General features: G+C 38.5%; 1 protein-coding gene across 4 annotated transcripts in view; it reads left to right on the forward strand.

The window, feature by feature from the left end:
• The window catches only part of pde4d (phosphodiesterase 4D, cAMP-specific), a 98,506-nt gene that overhangs the window by 50,607 nt on the left and 25,775 nt on the right, over window positions 1-22,124 (forward strand). The window contains exon 1 of one of the 4 annotated variants that reach the window (XM_079466853.1): window positions 5,773-6,192. The exons of 2 other annotated variants lie outside the window; for them this stretch is intronic. In XM_079466853.1, the coding sequence (XP_079322979.1) occupies window positions 6,032-6,192 (161 nt within the window). In that variant the 5' untranslated portion in view covers window positions 5,773-6,031. Of the gene's footprint in view, window positions 1-5,772; window positions 6,193-21,097; window positions 21,614-22,124 lie in introns of those variants that run through there. One more of the 4 variants, XM_079466854.1, reaches the window with a different exon arrangement.

Below are 22,124 nucleotides of genomic sequence, written 5' to 3' on the forward strand. Positions count from 1 at the left end.
CGGTTTCAGTGTGTACGTACCACGCAGATATTTCTTGAGACGACGCCGTGAAAAGGAAAAAAAGACCGGATAGGGAAAGCTCTGGCTTCCTGTTGATGTGGCCTAAGTTCTCAAGATTCTTCCTCCACGTCTTATTTTCGGGTTAGCCATGAGGGGATCCTCCTCAAAAGTACATTAACTTATGAAGTCCTGCACCGAATTTCACCATCTCCTGCAGTAATGTCTCCATTGGCGGTAACATTTCTTAAATGTGCTTCTTAATTTAATTTATAACAGCCTTGCTTTTGCTGATGTGTCTTTGGGGATGGCAGCGTGAGAGGGCTGATGAGAGAATAAGCAGTCATCTACGAGGGAGGGATGTGATGAGTGCTCTGTGAAAGAGGAGATGATACTGTAGTAACTGAGTGAGAAAGAGAGACGGAAAGCCACTTATCACCTGTGTGGCCCATCAGCACTGTGCTTATTTTACGGGATGCACTGCAGAATTTCACAGTACACTTGGTAAAATCCCCTGACTGATGTTAGCTGGGATCATCTAAAGCAGAAATGGGCCGTGCACAACTCATTGGTTTAACAGCTGCGTTTGAGAGTTCGGGCATGTTGGATTGCGGGCTGCTGAGTCGCTGAGAGACTGTTGTTAGAATGAAATGCTTTATTATTTCTTACTGAACAGTGCACGAGGATCAACAGTAGCTGGGTTTTTGTTACATGCGCAGCATTTACTAAATTTTGAAAGAAATATTGCAAAATGACAGCATTTCCATTTAACAATGTATGTAATTTTATTAAAGAAATGTTATTTTGCAATGATGTTTGTCCAAAAACATTACCTACATGTGCAAACTGCTTGCTGTTTTTGTCTGCTTCATTGTTATAACATCATGACGTCATTGATATCATCTTAGAAATGTCATCAATTTTTGTGAAGTCACTTTTGGCAATACGTTTAAAAAGTTGTCTCGGTTAAAAAATGTGATATGTCACTTTGGAAACTAGGTTGATGCATTGTATACAGTGTAAGGCACGATTCACTTTCAGTGTCCAAAACCGCACGGAAAACGCAAATGACCCGCGGTGCGCACGTGGAGCTCCGAAAAATCGAAAAACTTTTTCCATCTCGATGCGGTTCCGACACACCTAGAAAAATGTGCACGCTGCACCACATGCCCCTATTTGTGCGCACCTGCATAAAAAATAACGAATATGCGCACGGACAATACGCAAGACAGGTCTCACGTGCATTAAAATGATTTTGGAGGATTCGTTTTTAAGGAAGAATGACTTATACACAGCTTTCAATTAAAGCCCCTTTTAGGATCAATAATAAATTAGAATCCTATTCACACCGGGTGCGAGGCCCTGCGTGATGCACTGAATATAAATTATTCAGCAGGCTCTTCCACTACCAGGGTCTTCATCATAACTACCGCTCCATCATGCGAGACTTTTTTTCTGCCCCTTGCTAATGGCCATTTTTACATTCATCACGACTAAATTCCTCTGCACATGTGCGTCTGGTGTCTTCTCAGTTAGCAGGCTTCATCTAACCGAACAGAGTGCAAGTGATTTTATGTCAGGACCCTGCTTAATGTAAAAAGAAACAAAAACGATTACATAGAAATCATTCAAATACAAATTCACAGTCGTGTGTAGAAATATCGGTGAGGTAACATATTCAGGGAGAGTCGCATCAACATGAATAATAATGAGCAGGTGGGTTTGACCCCTTGATTCGGTGGCTGCATGAGCAAACACCCCCACTGTGTGCCTCTCTTTTCTCATCTGTTACATAATACGACACTTTCTGCTATTTTTATCACTTAGGTTTTCGCTTTCGCAAGATACCCACATATTCACACTACTTTTCTCATCGTGGGTGGGCGCTTAAGCCGGGAAACTCTATAAAGGCCATTCGATGTGATTATAGCTAATGAATTGGAAGAGACGTAATTGATGGACTGAGGTGGGGTAAAGTAACCAACTGTTTAGAGGGTTATTGGTTGACTGTTTGTGTAGCACTAGAGGGCTTGTTTACAGAGTTTAGTGTCAAGCAGAGAACATGTTCATTTGGAGACGGTTTCACATTTTCCTCCAAGAATCAAGCATAGCTGATAGATGCAATAGAATCGTGAGCTGTTTTATTGCATGTCGGGACGCGTTGGAAAGCGCAAATGTTCGTTGCATGGCTGCATTTGCAGGAATGGGATCGGTTCTATTACGTCACTACAGAACACAAAAACAGTAAATCGCAATTGTGTTAAACAGGCTGTTAAACAATTATTTGCAAGTCATTGTATACAAAATTAAAGTTATTTTTACATAATAGGTTCTGTGTGTGTGTACATAATAATAATAATAATTGTGTATAAATAAATACACATACATCCATGTATATATTTAAGAAATATGTACATGTGTATATACACGTTGTGTGTGGGTAAACTTGTCAATGACAACCTGGATTGTGCGCATCTGTGGGAAACATTACTGACACGTGAGTGACCCACGCACTGGCGCACAGTTGACCATCACACACAGCCTTCCCGAGGACGAACGATTTGATGTACGAGACGTTTTAAACGAAACTAACCACGATGGAGTTCAAGAAACGTCATTTATATGTGGATTACTTGAGACAGCGCTGGATAATTTCAAATCTGTTCACAGCAAGAATAAACGACATGCGAATGCTTGACATTTTATTTACATGTGTTTTGAACACGAGGAAAAGTGTCCTTGATACACAATAAAATCATTGTTACAACATAACACGAGGCCTTTCATTTTGCTTTCACATGTAAACAATTAAATATATACTTTTTGACAAGCACAATTTGGTTAAATTCAGATTAGTCTGTATTTAGCACAAATCAATTACAAAGCTTCTCTGTGGAGTCTTTTAATGTAAGCAGAACCAAATCTCCTGTCATCAAATAACTGATGCTAATAGGAAAGTAATTAAATATACAGTAAGTTACTGGCAGCAACCTTTTACAGTGTACTACACACACATATATGTTATGCAAAGAATAACTTTTATTTTGCATATGATAAATCGCAAATGTTTGACAGACCTAAACACCACAATAAAACGAACGCCTTTCATTTTCTCCCAAATAAACTAGACACAAACAAGAAAGCCTCTTCAGTTTCCTTCGCTTGTTTTTTATTTCAGGCCACCAAGAGGATGTTTCATTTCTTTACCTGTGTAGTTTTATGACCCGTGACATTTAAAGGTCACGTGTGCTGTGCCAAATCTCCTCCCAGACTCTTTTTGCCTGTTATTGGAGGTGGCCGAACGGTCCCTTCCATTGTCAGATCTAATATGCTGCAAGCACCAATGAATCCATCAAAACAGGGGGATGTTAATTCCATTTTGACAATAATTATACAGTCCCGAGTACAGATGGCGGCGTTCACGTGACATTGACAGCTGCGGTGTCGTATCTTTTATCCTCACTGCAGATTTCCTGCCATTTCTTTCACCATCGCTTACTTTACACAATGGGGTTTTGTTTTCACAACAGTAATAGAATTCAGGATCTGGAGGAAGCCTGAATTATGCCTTTGGGTGTGAATTGGTATTATGTAAATTAGCCTCCGGGTGCGAGTAATTCATTAGCTCTTTGTCTCTTTCAGATGCATAAATTTGGTTATAACTTCTGGAGACAGTTCGTGTTTCAGAGGTTTACCGTGGAGCACATTTGTGTGTATTTCATTATAGCATGTAAATTGTTTTCTGTCAGTACTAATGTTTGCACCAGGTGTAATTACTAGCAGCATCAATGTAAGCTGTAAAAAAATTTTTTTGAAGTAGGTTATCCCGCCTCCAACTATTGCCGTTGGTTGAACCATAAGCTAACATGCTGAACATTTCTGGATAGGAGAATGTACAGTATTTCACAATTTACTTTTAGTTAAAGGGACAGTTCACCCAAATATAAAAAGTCTGTTATTTACTCAACCTTGAGTTGTTGTTTTAATTTCTTTGTTCAGAAGAACACAGAGAAAGATATTTGGACGAATGCTTGTAACCTTCATTGACTACCACAGAAGGAAAAATGGCAATGGTAGTCCAAGGTGACCCAGAACTGTTTGCTTTCCTTCATTCTTCAAAATATGTTTTTAATATTCAAATTTGATAGATAATTTTGAGAAAGCAATTTAATATGAATATGAAAAATTCTGTATTAAAAGTAGTTTATGTTTGCTATGATGTACAGTTCGCGTCTCGCACGTTTACAGATTTACCCTTGTGAAACATCACCCTGCAGCCGTAAAGCTTTTAAGAGCCTCTGTGGCACTCTGCTCGAGTTCATGAAATGCTTTTGTTTTAAGACCTCAGGTGCTGCCTCGCCTCTTTCTGTCCTGACGCTCAAAATTTATGAAAACAAAATGTGTGAAGCGTTTAGTGTTTGAAGAGCGAGACAGATTTCAACGTAGAGAGGTAACAAACATCAACCTCTGGTGCAATGCAGAAAGTCTATTTTGGGAATGCTTGGGGACTGTCATAGGGTGAGCTGCCCCTGTAGGACCTTCATTCAAGAGATAGGCAGTCAAAGCGTTGCTCTCTCTTAAGTGAATACACTCAGTCCAAATACCAGCATGCATTTCACTGTCTGGCATACTGTCAGTAAGTGCACTTAATTAATAAGTGGCAATGGTAGAGATTGATAATGGTCACAGATCCTATACTGTAAAAGGAAGGAAGGAATTGCATAATGCACTATAACCAAGTTGCAGTTCAGTGGTGCATTTATAAATTTATGCTCTGTGGGGTTTAGTGAAAGCTTTTATCCTGACGGATGTTATGCAATGAGGAATATACAATGTGTGACTCAGGGCATACCTACTGTAAATGTATTTCTAGGAAAGAAGAGTGAGAGGAATTTTAGCGAATAAAAAAAGGAATTAAAGGTATGTATCAGTTCAGTTTACAGATGTTTTGTTTACATTTAACAGTTTTGGAATTGTGCTGAATTACATCAAGTCTAGGAACTGAAGACCAAGTTGAGAACCACTATGTTAACAGATTCTTGATCATTTTGATGCCTGTTTCAATCATTTTATTGCAAGGAGTATGTAATGCAATAAAAACATGCTTTTGTATCTCATGGGATATTTTTTTACCACTGTGGTCTAGGGAAGCAGCGAGGTGAGGAGAGTCTAAATTGTGGAAAAAGTATACGATAAAAAAGACTTTGTCAACGGAGACCTCCATGTTTAGAGCTCTACGCTAGAACTCCAAGACCAACGTGTTTTCCTCCCACTGTGACGTTTAGAAAACAGGGTCTATATTGTTAAAATGATCCAGACGCTAGTAAATTTAACTCACCGGTTGTGGGGGAACTTTATTAGTAGCTGCAACATTATATTTAGCATTTCTTAAGCATTACAAGAGATCCAATACAAACTGTCTTTTCATGAACATCAAAGAAAGAATACAACATATTTCACATTAAGCTGCCAAAACAAGTACATGATGTTAAACCCAAATGCTTGGGTTGTATGTACACATAATATTCAAGAGATAATATAATAGAGAACACGTATTTGCATTATATTTGATTACAAATACAATAAACATAACCAGACAAAAATAAAATTGGACCTAGGGTAGATTGTGTTAAGTCAACTTCTGTGCCCTGCCCTCTATGATATGAGAGGAAATATATCACTGGCAACAGGAAAAAACAAAGGCTTAATATCGTCATGAGGATAGGAGGAATGTGGTCCTGCGTTTTCCAGATAAACACAACGAATGATGAGAGCAGATCAGCACATTTCATCAGAGCATATGAACTTCATCAGATGCTGTTGCATTCAGACTAAGGAACCCATTCTTCATTTTTATTTTTGGTGTCTCCTCAATGTTTTGTATTTTGACCTTTAGTCAAACTTGGTAAAAGTTTAAATGTTTTTTTTCAATCTGTTGTGTTTTACCCGAACGCCACATGGAAAAAGATTTGTTTTACAGTATGGACAGGACACAGGATAGTCGACGGCCACAACGGGGCCGGATTTTTTGTGAATGGTCTCAGTGTTTCTCTCAATGAGAAGGATTTGTGAAGAGCTTGTTGAGAAGCTCTCGAAAGTCTGTCATTCAATGAAGCTCGGTTACAATCACAGGGTTGGAGGGGAGAGAATGATGCACTTGAGTAGCCGTCCGATCAGAAGACACTCCTGGATATGGTGAGAGCGCGTTCCTTTGCATATATCTTCAAGTGTTTGTGAGAGTGATTTGGTCCGTATGAGTTCACAACACAAGTATGTTTTTTTTTACTGTACTGTTTTACAATTTTTATGTGTTTTATTTGCCCTATTTGTTATTTTTATAGGCCATAGTAGGCACCTTCCTATGTAAACAGCAAGTCAGCTCACTGGGTTTTAAAACAGAGATGACATATGCCACTATCCTTTCAGCTGGGAATAATGTTGTCAGGTTTAAATGTGCAAAGCAACGGTTATGCGGTAATTGTTTTGGTGTGAGAACGTGTCCGTGTGGGTGCTCGTGCCAACTGTCTGTCTGAGCGGATGCATCGTCGCAAGTCACTGGGCTCGCATCCGCCGGCATCCTTTCAGGGTAAATTTACTGTTTAATAGTGGACTAATTTCCTGCGGCCATATCGAGCATTAAACGTCTGAACAGGTTCACGGATGAGGACGTATATCAGAAGCAGATCAGCGAGTGGGGAGGTTATAATTTTATCAGAATGGTGCTTGTTTGTGAGCCTGTTTGAGCCTAACCACTGCAAGATTAACCAAAACAACTAAGTGATCTTTATAAAGATGCGATCCTTAACTTTTTGTGGTTAAAAACAAACAAATTAGGATTTGAGGAAGTACATAATAAATACAGAATCATCTCACCCTACCCCAATTTGCAAATTTTATAATAACGATTTGACTTTAGCCCACTCCTTACGAAAATTACCCATGGTTATAGAAGGTTTCATCGGAGGCACATGCCTGGCCCAAAGTTAACCTCTGGTCTGTGTTCGATTATCGGTTTGGCTAGTGGCTATATAACTATTTATAATGCATTTATATTCATATTGAATTTTATTGGATGTTACTTTTAATTTTAAAACAAATTGTTGAATGGGTTGTGTAACTTTGTTGCATTTAAATTTAGCCAAGTGCCAGTTTTTCTATTGGTAACCCAAAATATTACCGGCTAGACGTCATTTTAACTTGCTTGCTAGTGTACTTTACATGTTATTTGTTTTGCTTGTTTTTAGAAATAATCTACGGGGACTCTTTTCTTTGCGGATGTGTACCAGAAGTTATTTTTGGGCCACCAAAGCGCAATAAAGTTTGTTAATGTTGTTGCCACTAAAACAGTTTATAGTTAAACCATGGTCAATAGACCAACAAACATGGTTATTACACTTTACCACAAAATAAAACATGGTTAATTTTCGTAAGGGATGTTAAGAAAACAACTCTGTAACCTACAATTGTATCAAGCAAAGATGGTGATAAAGAGTCAAAAGTTACGGATTACGGCTTTAAAGGTGTCTGTTGTGTTTGTGTTGAATGACACAAAAAACAGCAATAATAATGAAGAGACAGCATGTAACATTTTTGTTCGTCAAGTCTATTTTGACAACATCCCTGTGATTTTTTAAATACATAGAGCGTCGTTTTGATTTACTGGAGGCCCTATCACGTAATCCCTGCTTGTAGACTTGCCAACGTGCTTGTTTTCCCTGGAAAAACTGGCGCTTGTGCAGCACTTCTCATCCCTTCAGGCTTGGCTGAAAGATGCCTTATTGAATCTGCCGCTGGGTTCCTTGACAACAGTGAAGAACGAGTGGGTCGCTATTAGCTCACAATAAGAACACAGTGTCAGCACAGTCAATGGGCGGCAATCAGCTCCGTCCATATTTCCGGCTCTGTTGATGCGGGAGGAATAACTCCAGAAGCGGTTAGCATCGTTAGCGGCCCACCAATGCTAACCCGATTCACACTGTATTATAAAACATCCCTCATGTTAGCGTGTGGGCTGATGCATTGAATACACATATGCTAGTTCGTTTGTGTGGCTAGCGATAATGTTTTACTTTAAGGTTGCGTTTTTTGGAAATGAAAATAGGGGACGTAGTTGCCGTCGACTAAGACACGCATTGTTATCTACACTTTCAACCGCACCTTTTCAGTGTTATTCAGTGGTTTCAGGAAATTTGTCTGCAATGACGACAATTGTCGTGCTGGAACATTCTGCATGTTTGGCGGCTGTCTCTGGGGCACATGAGGTCACTCACCTATAAAAAACAGCGGGTACATTTTAATAATGCTTCCAATTTGTTGGCTAGTGACACACTATGAGTTTCCAGCATGTTTAAGGTACTTCAGAGCTCCTTAAAGTATTGCTGAGGTAGAATGGTTTGCTCAGGAACAAAGACGCTATAACAAAATGAATGGCAAAAATGATGTAACAAGTGGGAAAGCATCCAAGTGGTCACTCAGGAGCCCCATGAGATTTATTGATCGCTTTCTTTGTGTATATGTTTGTGCATGCCTTGCTAAAGGTATAAAATTAAGGATATTCATCTATACAAACAGAAAATGTTCATTTATAAGCCATATAATTGACAATAATCAATTTTGCCATACAGAATTTCTCCGGTTCCCATTTAAAAATGTTAATACCATGTACCGTACATACAGTACATTTATCATTTTCTTATTTCTAAAGTCTCTACTGCTGTATTTTGCAATATGCAGGTCTCTTTTCTTAAAAGAATCACAAGGAAATATGATGTACAATCTTCATTCAGAAGAGGAAATAGCGATTTGACCTTGACTTGTTAAAAGTGCATTGTGTTCTGATTTCCCTTACTAACATCCCTAGTCATCCTCAGATCATTTAATGGGTGGGTAGAGAATAGTCATAAAACAGCGTTGCAATTTAAAATGCAAGTGCATATCAAAGCATGAAAAGAGCTCTCTCACAAGATCTCCCACTGATGTCTTTGTTTTAGACGTACATTCATTAAAATTCAAGTCAGGTTGTGTTTCTTATCTTCTCGTTCTTTGCTCTTTGATGCTGCAATTTAGCCTGCAGATACGTTTCATTAGAATCACACCTGTGTCATTAACAACACCTGAAACTGTTAAGAGAAAAGATTGTTCTTGATCATGTTCGTAATTCACCCACATCGATTCCCGCGCACAGAACTTAAAACCAGCTACAGGATTTCCATTGGAAAATTTGACAAATCATTTTGAGATAATTTGCTTCTACAATGAGCAGTACTTTTAATCTTGTCATTTTCACAAACAGCTCATTCTGGCATAATACTTTAAAAGGGGTCTATATGAATAGCTCAAATTGAAATGTTCATGATTGGGCTTCTACAAACACCACTACATTTTTCCTTCACACCTTGTGTTGCCAGACTTTATGTTACTCATCTCTCTGAGATTAAGATAGCATTGTTATTTGTACATACTTACAATCCAATATCCAATAAGCAGTCTTGAATTGGTCTTTTTATTGACCAAACAAGAAGTTTGGTCCTTATTTTTAGAAATTCTATCAACTGTAGATGCATTTTACCATTGTTAACTTTTCAATCAACTCGTTCTCGTGCGTCATTCTTGCATGAAAACAAAAAAGTGCTGGACTTATCACATTACGCCACGCTTTCCTGTTTTAAACACAAACTGCCCTGGCCAATAGTTTGAATTGCTGGCAAGATGACAAAAGATGATAAAAGATTATATCCGGCTTGTTTCATTTATACAATGATTGATAACAATGTCACAACAAGTGCTACATATTGAGGGGTTTATTATACCCAAAGCAAATAAAGCAGCTGTTTTAACGGTCTGGAGATTTCTGTATTCACTTACAGAATTTAAATCTTGATATAGTGCCAACCATTTTTGAGGTGAGATTATTTTCTCTATGATCTCTAAAATAACACTGTTATGTTATTTACTCCATTTGTTGTGGACCTTGATGCGAAACTGGGATTTAGTTTTATTTTGCGCTATTTACTGCCATGTTTGTTTTGTTTTAGTATGCAAGATGGATATACTGTAAGAGGATATAATATAGCAGCTGTTTGAGTCAGATCATCCGTTTTATGAAACGTGATGTATTGTGCTAAAATTGAAATACTTTCAACTTCACGTCACAAACGCTATGTGATGCTACAAGAAAGGGAAGTTGTCAGGTAAATCATGAAATATAGGCTGTTCTTGGCTGTGTTGTGTGAATATTTGGGTCTGTGTAAAACGTAAAGGGCTTTCTGTCACAAACATGTCCTCTGTGCTTTCTCTATGCACGTCTCTCTCTGTAATTGACTGGCTGTACGTCTTTGTTTCTCTCAGGGGAATAGCATTTGGTCTTATTCTTCAGATGAATTCATCTCCAGTAACCTTGGTAACGTTGCATAGTGTCGGACCATTTTGTCTCACAGATTCTCACAGTGTCTTTAAAAGATTATGAAATCAGCTTTGGTACAGATGTAATAACATTTGCCTCTCATTAGGAAATGTATTTCTTGATAAAAAATAGAGTTTACATAAACATTTACAGATACATTATATATAATATAATTGACATTTTACATATACCTTCAGGCATTAAGCACACACTTTAATCCAAAGTGATTTACAATAGTTTAATGAAAATATAAAATGGGAAATAAGACACATTTTACGCACAATCTCTGATATTCACCATTGGTAAATTTATATTATATTCTTATATTCCATTACATTTATAGTCTTGCTTAAAGAGCTCCCAAAGGGTTTATTTCAGAATCTTTTGACTCCACCCAATAAGATAATAAGCCTGAATCATTTTAATGTTTAAATGGATTGTTTGCACAAAAATGATTAGTTTCATCATTTATTCACCTTATTCATGTCATTTCAAACCTGTATAAATTTTTATTCATGGTATCCAAACAACATTGGACCCCACTGACTTCCATTGTATGGGCACTTAACGATCGAGCCATTTCTTAAAGGGGTGATATGACACTGCTTAAACAAATATTATCGTTTGTTTTAGATATAATGCAATGTGTGTACTTTATTCAAGGTAAAAAAACGCTGTAGTTAAAAATCTATATATAAAAACAGTTTTACCTTTTATATACAACGTAATAAAGATTTTCAGTTAGTGATCAACCAGTGTAACGCCACGTCTCGTCGCGACTCAACAAAGACAATAAACCCCATTATAAACACAACCTCTAGTTGGAACATAATTACTGATTTTCAGGACTTATGTTGTCATTTTTGCATTTGCAGATCACACAAAGAAACATGCGCTACAAACAAACACACGACAAACTCAACTCGCGTTAGACCGTAACAAAGTCTTTTACAATGAAAAGATACTTACAGGCTATGAATCTGAAGCGCCAGACTGTCCTTGCGAAGTTGAAATGGTGTTTTTACCAAAAGCTTTCATGCACAGCCTTCCATGATCTCTCCCAGGTACATTCGGATTGTACTGTTCTGGTACAGTATTGTAAATAAAATTTAACCATTGGTTTTTAGTTGTCCGACGATTGGAAGAGCAAACAAATAGGCTTACTTTTGACAATGAAACACACATTGTCTACACGACATGGCTGCAGAGGCGACGATACAATGAGATTTACATGTACGCCCACCAGCTTGCGTTTACATTTGGGCAGTCTTTTAGTCAAGTCATACCACAAAATGACGTACATTCGCGGGGGTGTGATTACACGAGGCGCTTCAGGCAGGTCTAGGTGAGCATTGGCTTTTAGATAGAATTATACAATATAATTATTTTTTCAGACACTTTAATTTTTGCAATTTTACGTGTCTAATACATGCATGGGCAAGTCATACACTCACCTAAAGGATTATTAGGAACACCATACTTATACTGTGTTTGACCCCCTTTCGCCTTCAGAACTGCCTTAATTCTACGTGGCATTGATTCAACAAGGTGCTGAAAGCATTCTTTAGAAATGTTGGCCCATATTGATAGGATAGCATCTTGCAGTTGATGGAGATTTGTGGGATGCACATCCAGGGCACGAAGCTCCCGTTCCACCACATCCCAAAGATGCTCTATTGGGTTGAGATCTGGTGACTGTGGGGGCCATTTTAGAATAGTAAACTCATTGTCATGTTCAAGAAACCAATTTAAAATGATTCGAGCTTTGTGACATGGTGCATTATCCTGCTGGAAGTAGCCATCAGAGGATGGGTACATGGTGGTCATAAAGGGATAGACATGTTCAGAAACAATGCTCAGGTAGGCCGTGGTATTTAAACGATGCCCAATTGGCACCTAAGGTGTGCCAAGAAAACATCCCCCACACCATTACACCACCACCACCAGCCTGCACAGTGGTAACAAGGCATGATGGATCCATGTTCTCATTCTGTTTACGAAAAATTCTGACTCTACCATCTGAATGTCTCAACAGAAATCGAGATTCATCAGACCAGGCAACTTTTTTCCAGTCTTCAACTGTCCAATTTTGGTAAGCTAATGCAAATTGTAGCCTCTTTTTCCTATTTGAAGTGGAGATGAGTGGTACCCGGTGGGGTTTTCTGCTGTTGTAGCCCATCCGCCTCAAGGTTGTGCGTGTTGTGGCTTCACAAATGCTTTGCTGTATACCTCGTTTGTAACGAGTGGATATTTCAGTCAAAGTTGCTCTTCTATCAGCTTGAATCAGTCGGCCCATTCTCCTCTGACCTCTAGCATCAACAAGGCATTTTCGCCCACAGGACTGCCGCATACTGGAGGTTTTTCCCTTTTCACACCATTCTTTGTAAACCCTAGAAATGGTTGTGCGTGAAAATCCCAGTAACTGGGCAGATTGTGAAATACTCATAGCGGCCCGTCTGGCACCAACAACCATGCCACGCTCAAAATTGCTTAAATCACCTTTCTTTCCCATTCTGACATTCAGTTTAGAGTTCAGGAGATGGTCTTGACCAGGACCACACCCCTAAATCCATTGAAGCAACTGCCATGTGATTGGTTGATTAGATAATTGCATTAATGAGAAATTGAACAGGTGTTCCTAATAATCCTTTAGGTGGGTGTATAAAGGTTTGAAACACCACGAGTGATTAAATGAAGACAGATCTTTTATTTTTATGTGAACTATCACTAATTACAACACAGATGTCACAAGTAGATTTTTAAGTTGCATATAAATTTCGATGGAGGAATCTTCATTAAACGGTGACAGAAGTTGCTGTTTCATCTGTCTGTTTTCATGCAAGATTCTGTTCGTACTGTGCCTCGCATAATTAATTCATCTGTTTTGTTGGGTTCATGGTCAAACGCATATGGCGTGCAAGCTGTCTTGTTCATTTAAACCCACTGCAGGCAGTTTTAAAAAAAACTCATTCTCTGCTTCTTGGTTTGTAAGGGGCTTTGAGCTCAGCAGGTGCGCGGGTGAAAGCACGGTTTGTTCCGTCCTTTGTGCATTGCAATACAGGTTATTTAAATTAAGTCTTGGACCTGAAGATGCTAGTAATTAGGTCATAAGCATCATTAGCAAGGAAAATGTTCCTTCTTTTTAGGGATTTGGTCAAATGAGACTCCACGTCACACATGGGGTACAGAAAAAAGATGTTGCTACATAACTCCTGGCAAAGGCCAATATTGTGAGGTACACTCATAAACCAGTCAGGTGTGCAACAGTTGGCTACATGCAGACAGACTAATTAGCCAATCACTCTTCCTCAACAGTCTGACTGCGCATGCAGCCGGTCTGCAGGGACACCCGGTGAGCGTGAAGAAGGCTGTTTAACCCCACTGCTCCATTCGGGAGGCTATGAAATCCATCATGTTTTTGAGGTACTGCACAGACAAGAAAGCAGGGCGATGCTTACAACTCCAGAGGGCTTGAGCAGTTGATTTTTGGTGGCATTTTAAGACAAATTAAATTGGGCTGTACCAGCTGGAAAATACATCTTTGAGCATACATATTTTGGTAAATATTTTTATATCTTTTGTGATATCTTGATCCCAGTTTAATGTGCAGAAACCATGGAAAACGATGGTTAACCCCAAAATGAAAAGTTTCTTACCTTCATGTCACTCTAAACCTGTATGACTTTCTCTCTGCAAAACACAAAAGAATATATTTTGAAGAACGTTGGAAACGTTGTTGTCACATTGTTACATTGACCCTCATTGACCTCAATTGTATGGACACAAAACCACTGAGAAATTTCTTAAAATATCTTCTTTTGTGGTGTGCAAAAGAAAGAGTAATATACACGTTTGAACAACATTGTGGTGAATACATTTTTAGGTGAACTATTCCTTTTAAGTCCCTGTTGTGATCGTTATTACTTCCATATTTTGACGCATTTCAAAGTGAAGGGAAATTTCTTAAGAGAAAAATTGTGGGTGTGACTTTTTGTCTTTTTTGCGATTTGATTGGATGTATAAAAACATCTGTTGCATTTTGAAATGGATCTTGCAGACTGATAGTTGAAGGGGAGGAAATAACTGACGCTGCGCCAGAGCCGTCTAACATTCATCATTTAAGAGGGGTAGTCATTACAGGAAGGAAGTGCATTTTCAGATTTGAACTAAAGATTATGAGGTCACACAAATTTTAAAAAGAGAATGACCCACATTGATAAACTATTTACAATAAACGCTGCAATATTTCATGAAGAATAGGCATTGTCATTTTTTGTTTCACTGGGACTTTAATATTGCTTCTTAAATTTTAACCATTTGTGTCTGTTTGGTAGTGTTTTTTCTGCAATTGCAGACAGGGGAGTACTAGGAAAGTCAGTTTGGAAGCAGTTTTGTTAAGTGCCTCTAGTGTGGCAGATATTATACACCTCTATAAATCTGGACGTTTGCCTCCAGGCCCACTAAAAAGTGAGAGTGAACCAGCAAGCGAGAGTTGCTGAAGGTACAATCCTACCTTTTGCCACCTCCATGGCCTTGAGCGAGCTACTTGGCCCTGAATCGCTCCAGGGGGACTTAAACTGTATGTTGCTTTCGCTAAATGTTTACATACTAAGTCACGAGGAGATCTTCGGCCTCACCAGAGAGAGAACAGTGTTACGTTAAGGTAGAGGACTGAGATAGAACAGTGAATCAATGATGGAAACTGCTAGCCTGCTTGCAAACAAACCCATACACTTGATCTTTTGCCAGGGCAGTATAAATGGCATTACATAGAAGAATAATCTGGATTAACTAAATTTGTTATACTTTTAAATTGGCAGAAGCTTTTAATGTCATTTAATGTTAATGACCTGTAATAAAGTATGTTAAAGGGGGTTTGCCACACTTTTTTGCCAAAAACTCATTTCGAGGCATTCCATCGATATTGTCTTGAGTGGAAAATTTAATTTTTCTAGTGAAGGACTGTAATTATTACATGATTGTCACAGGTCCATTACTAGGCTGGCTCGACTGGGGGGCAATCACATATTCTGGTTGGCCAGATATATAATCATAGTTCATTGCATTTAAAAAAAATTCTGTGATGAATTTGATAACTTATTATAAATACTAATTACTAAATATTTATTTGTATGAGCTATTACATTTTTCGTCATTTGAATTGTCAGCTGGATATTTTATATATAATATGGTAATAGGTTTCTATTTCTCCATCACTGACTGGTTTTGCCTTTCTGTTGCAATGAGATCTTTAGTCTCCAAGTTTGAGAGACTTGTTATATACCTGAGGTCGGCCATAGGGTGCTCCCTAGTGGTGACTAGAGGAAATGTTTAATTCAAAGCTTCACTTAGGTATAACCTGGGAACAAGATATATTACCACAGTGGAGACTTGTGGCACTGTTTTAGCTATTGGATTTTGATTTTGAGATGTTAGTATTTTGGAAAAAGGAAACCACAGGCAGTACTGGTACATATGTATTCTGGACGCACGTATATAGCAAATGGAATATTTCTCAATTATTTCTCAAAATATTGTAATATCGGCGCGCTGAACACCACAGCATGATAATACTGCTTTCCCAGATAGATTGATAGATGTATGGTTAAATACCTATTAATTGATGGATGGATGGATACACAGTTTCTAAAGTATTTTTTCTATTCTTTTAAATATATTTTATTGTTTTTACTCACATAGAAGTATGCATATAGAAAAAGCCATAATAATAAATAAAGTGTGAAAAAAGACAAACATTTGACCAAAACCTTTCTTTTCTCCTTTTACCAATATTTTGGTACTCTGCTGGCCTCGAGTGGTCGAGAAGGAGTATTGCATGAGTGCAATATTTTGCAGAGGAATCTGTGTTGTTTTTCTGACTTCCATAGTATGTGGTTTCATAAATTAGCTTTTCCTCAGTTTCATAAACAGTATTTACAAACAAGGATTTTTTGTATCTGAAGAATGCCACAACGTGACGTACAATGTTTTGCATGCCACATGTATTTCAGGTGGTTGCTAAGGTGTTACTATATTGTTGCTAAACTGTGTTTTTTAGCACACTGCTGTGTAGTCGCTCAGATTTGGTTGTTGCTAGGTGAAGCCAACCCCCAATTATATTTTTTGTACTTCAGCATGAGTTTATGGGATGTTTCTGTATGGGCTGTCTTTGTTATCATCTTCCATTATCCGGAGGATATGTTACAAAATGCAACACGTCATTAGGTTTAAGATTCTGGGGGAAAAAACAAATACTAATAGCTATTCTTGCCCTAGCTAGCACCAGTTATCAGTTTAATGCACTAGCAGAAAAGATTTTTGGCCACATCAACATCACGTAACGCAGATTGGTGCGTAAATGAACTCGTACTTGCCGCACACGACAAGACATTAGGTGTAGTCCACATCGAAGTACATTAGCGGGGCCAAAGCCGCTTCTCTTCACCGCAGGTTAAATTAGCTGTAAGTGGGAATATATTGTCGGTGGCATCCAGTTGTTTGCGAGATGATGTTCTTGATGTGCGTCAGTTCTTGTCTGTCTGATTAGTGGCACAAACTCGGAGCATAAAAGCTTTTTTAAAATGCCACACAGTCAATAAAAGTGCGATCAGGAGAATTCCACGAAACAGGTTTGCGGGATTGCGCACGCTTAGACAAACACACATTCAGTAACACACCGACTCAGGGCTGTCTTCATTACGCTTTGTAGAAAGCTGATTGAGCATACTGGTTTCAGTACCTACCTGCTTCTTGTTTACCCACCCCTCTCTCTCTCTCTCTCTTTCTCTCTTTCTCACCCCACTTTCCACTACCTCCCAGATCTCTCCTCAGTCTCCTTCATCCTCACAGTCACACTGACCCAGGAAGGCTTGCCCTTCTCGTTCTCTAGCTTCAGTTCTGCTCTCAAAGCACCTCTCCTGACTCTGCGATGAGTTTGCCAGCAAACTCTGAACTTTTTTCTCTGGAGAGGATTGCGCGTTACCGCAGCGCCTGCATCAACGGCTCGCCATACGCCATCAACAAACCCATTGACATCAAACCCAAGAGGAAATGGTAAAGCTTTACGAATGTGATGTGCAGTGACACGTCAGGTTTTTTGCTGCGTGAATTAAATTTAGGATGGAGTGTGTCTGGCTTTTTTTGGGGGGGGGTTTGCATGCTCTTTATATTCGCACATCTTGCAAAAATAGAGATGCTACTGAAACTATATTCCTGTTGGCGCAAGATGTAATCCACAGTGCGATTTCTTCATTGGCAGGTATCAATATTCTTATTGCTCACGTTTAAGGTTTAAGTCTAGTTTTAAATGGTCAAGAGTGCATTTCAACAGGTTGGCTCACATATGATTTGAATGCTTATGGTTTATACTCATACTTCAGCTTTCTCCTTGACATTAAAAAATAAGGAATTTGAATGGAAAGCAAGCATGCGTATAAATCTCTGATGTTGTCTGGGCTCTTGGTTAATCATAGACGGTTTTATAGATAACCAGCTTCAGGACGGCGGTTATGAGTCCATTGATTTCCTTAAAGATCCTTTAATGCTTTCTGTCCCTTTTTATCTCCAGCTCGGTTAGATAGATGGCAATAAATAGCCTGAATTCAGTGGCAGTCATGATTCTGTGCCAGATGTCAGATATAATGGAAAATGGCATACATTTGTGTTAATTTAAGATGAATTTATGCTTGCATTGTTTAAAGGAGATGCTAGAAAAATATGCCCCTGATTTGTTATTTGCACGATTCGGCAAGGAGCAGGTGTGAGTCAATAGCTACAGTACACACTGAAAGAAAGCAGGGTGTGTGAGAGAGAATAGATCGGTGTGTATGGCTGTTTAAGACAAATGCTCGGCAACAGAGGGTCGCTATCAGATACGTGACCTGTGCTAATGCCAATAAACCACACGTAAGATGTCAAAGACACTAACTGTGTGTGGGTGTTTGTGTAATAAAGTACAGACTTAAATAGGACGGAAAGATAACACTTAGTTGTTGTATAGATTAATACATAGGATAGATAAATGTATAGATTCACATTCATCAGATGCGAGGATAATCGTTCTTATATCTATAACAGATCTGGCTTTTCTGCATCTTCATCTCTCAACAGTTATGTAAAGAGACAGCTGCATGTGTCTGTATATGTGCCCGGTTTTATTTCTTCTACGTAAATGCTGAGTGGGATGTTTGCTACACTTACCAGATTAAACATATTCAATGCATTTCAAATAGCTGTTGATTTATTTTTGTTTTATCAGGAATGGTTGTAGGGAAGTGGGAGTGTGAAATGGAGGTGAATTTGTGTGGGGACGGAGCAGTACATTTCTTATATTGAATACATATTATATGGAATATGACTGGACAGTTGCCTGTAAATGTCTCTATAGGTTATATACTGTACCTACACAGTCAAACCAAAAATTATTCAGACACCAGATATAATTTTTTAGATTTATTAGAAAAGTGGGCGCAAGACGCTCCAGTTCATTTGTGTAAGTAAAAATGGCAAAATAAAGTCAACTGTGACATATTATATCCAAAAATTCTTTGACTACCAGTAAAATTTATAAAAATTTGGGAACAAAGAGGTTTCATACACTTTGACCTGACAATGTTTTGCTTAATTGTTTGTTTTTTTCTAGCCTGAAGTCTCATAGTCTAAATATCAAGATGATATTTTTACAGAATGTTCTTTACATCATGTAGGATGTTTTAATATAGAAAACAGTAAATCACAAAAAATGACTAGCTGAAGTCTCATAGTCTAATTATGATATAATGCGCATCAACATTTGTTTTCAAGCATTAGTTTTGACTATGATTTTAATCTTTGACATGGGATTGCTCAGTCAATATAAAATATGTTCTTTACATCACGTACAGTAGGATGTTTTAATGTAGAAACAGAAAATCACAAAAGATGACTAGCTGGGTTTTCACAGGGAACATTGAGTTCATTACATTAAGATGAAATAGGAAATTAATAACATAATATAAAACTGATTGCAGTGTTATTTGATTTTATATTTGAGATCAATTCATGTCATGCCTTTGGGTTTAAGGTGATGTGTAAGGTGAAAACCTTGTTTACAGGTCTGTAATGGATTTAAGATGTCCCCTCGGTTTACACTTGACCGGAGATGACTTTACTGATGTCCTTATGTTATGCAATACACAGTAGACAAAAGGCATCATTTACTATGCCTTGTCTCTTTGGACCAAAAATCTACCCAGAGTACCCTTTATTATTCATGTTCTCCTAAAGCACTAGTTGGCAACAATCCACCATATTTCTTTCTTAAACACTTATTTGTCACGTCACCATTACACCATGTCATATGTGTAGGATTTGTTAATTCTTGTTTAATTTTTATTATGCAGAATGTGGTGCACCCTTAAATATTTAATGTAAAGAATTACTATGAACAGTTTTTGACAAATGAATTTATCCACTTGAAATTTCAGTTCAGGCAGTTTGCATATGGTGTTTTTGCAGTGACATAGATGACATGTAATATAGACGAATAGACAAATGTGCAAATGTAACGGTGTAGAGTGCAAGCACGCCAGACAGGTTTATAGGATGGATTATAGGATGATGTCAGAGTGACTTGGAGCTGCTTATGGGAGGTCTGTTTCTTCAGTAGACTATGGCTGGTGAATCTCTAGGTGCATCTCCGGTTGCTCTTTCTCTCTTTCGTGGCAATTTTGCTTGGACTGGACGCCAGCTTGATATGAGCTCACCGAGAGGCAAAAAAAGAAAACGCTGTTTCAAGTCACGCAGGTACACGCTGTACGGGCAACATGCACTTAGTGTTATCTCACACAGGCTTGCATTGCATGGACAGATACCTTTTCCAATCTGTACACACGATGTTTTGTATGTTTTCTTGTCTTTTTTTCTGTGTTATGAATTGTTTTGTTTTCAATAGTTGTTTTACTGTTTAACAGTAGTTGAAAAGCAATTTAATATAACATGTGATACATAAAAAGTGGCTTTTAAGACAAGATATATTTTTGTTCATTTTTTAAAAAACAGTTTGTAAAATGAGTCGTTTTTAAGCCGAAAATGTAGTGTTGGATGACAACTCGCCCCGTCTCTCCCGATTATAAATGGGTAGTTGACAGACTCATTTGCAAATGTGTCCTATGGTGTAGTGGCAAACATTTTGAAAAAACTTACAATTTTTATGCTATTTTATATGATAAATATAAAAAATAAAACAACCGTTTTAACAGTTTGTTTTCTAAATGTTGCTATGTCACACCATAGGACACATGTATGATTTATTTTGCAACTACCCAATAATTTAGCATTCATTTTAGTCATTATCTTACACCTGATTGAGTTAGTTAGCATTGATTTTATTTCTAGCGTCTGCTTTTTTCTCTTGTGAACACAGGGGGGCAATAATGGGCATAAACTGTTAAAGTTATCCTGATATTGAATATTTACTCTGCCTATGTTTGACAGCCCAAAGACACATATCATTAACTTTATACTTTTTTCATACGTCTGTGCTTGCTATTTAGGAGTCCAGCTTCTAAAGTCATAATTGTAATAATAAACATCAGACGATCTCCCCGAATACAGAATAAATCCCATCAAATATTTACTGACATCATCAAATGGGCGGAGCTTCAAATAACACTATTTGCCTTCACGGCACTGAAATGCCTCCATGTCATTGGTTGACGCAGGTGCTGTCGACTTTTGCGATTATACCCATGCGTCACTAAAACACTTCTGAGGGCCCTTGTGTTGGGTCTGCCGGCGAGCTTTGTACGAGATAACAACTACACTCATTTAAGTTTCATCTTAACGATCTTTTACTATGAACTTAAAACATGAGCCGAGTTGTAAAGTTCCCCGTCATTCCGTCCTTGCAAACACCGGGAGTTCCCAGCCCCCGGCGCGTCATTACTACGAGGGTCCGGGCAACATACCCCGCAGCCAGCCAGGAAGAGAGGGAGGAGGGCACGCACAAAGGGTGGGAGGTTCAGGAGGAAGAGTCCCGCGGCGGTGGGGTCTCCCGGTCAGCGCATCGAACAGAAGCAGTCATGCCTGGGCGCGCAGACGCACGTGAGGACTGAACCCTTACGCACACGGTCGGGATTATAGCAGTCGACGCTAACCGAGGAACTCTTCGTCCATTATGAGTATTATCATGAAGCCGCGGTCGCGCTCCACCAGTTCACTAAAGAACACAGACGGGTAAAGGAGAACTTTTCGCTGTCTCCTTTTGTCTGCCTTATTTTCTCCTGAGAGAAACGTTTCTTTTAACATCTTGTGCAACTCCTGCTTGCCTTTCCATTTAAACCCCCGCTGTATTTGCTCAACACATAGTTCCTCCTTCATTCCTGCCTTTATTTGGACTTCTCTGGCTGTTTTTTTGCTCTCTCTCTCCCGTTGGAGAGGATTCTGTTCCTTTGGGGTTGCTATAGACTAGGCGAGACATGTAAAAAGTCGTTCATGCGTTATGGTATGTCTCATAAATAAATCCAAAGTGACTTTTAGTTATGTGGGATGATGTACAGTCTTGTGTCGCACTGAAGGGGCTTATTTTTCCGATAACAGCCGGCTGCTTGTACATTATTGCGGTTATTACACGGCTGCCTGCCACGAAAACTGGACACGAAGTGTGAAATATTTTATTAGCTCATTTTGACCGAATGCAGGAAAAGCGGTTTAGTTTCGGTTTTAAAGTAGGAAACTACGTTCAAAC

This window comes from Barbatula barbatula, assembly GCF_947034865.1.
Source record: "Barbatula barbatula genome assembly, chromosome: 11".
In the NCBI taxonomy this organism is placed as follows: Eukaryota; Metazoa; Chordata; class Actinopteri; order Cypriniformes; family Nemacheilidae; genus Barbatula; species Barbatula barbatula.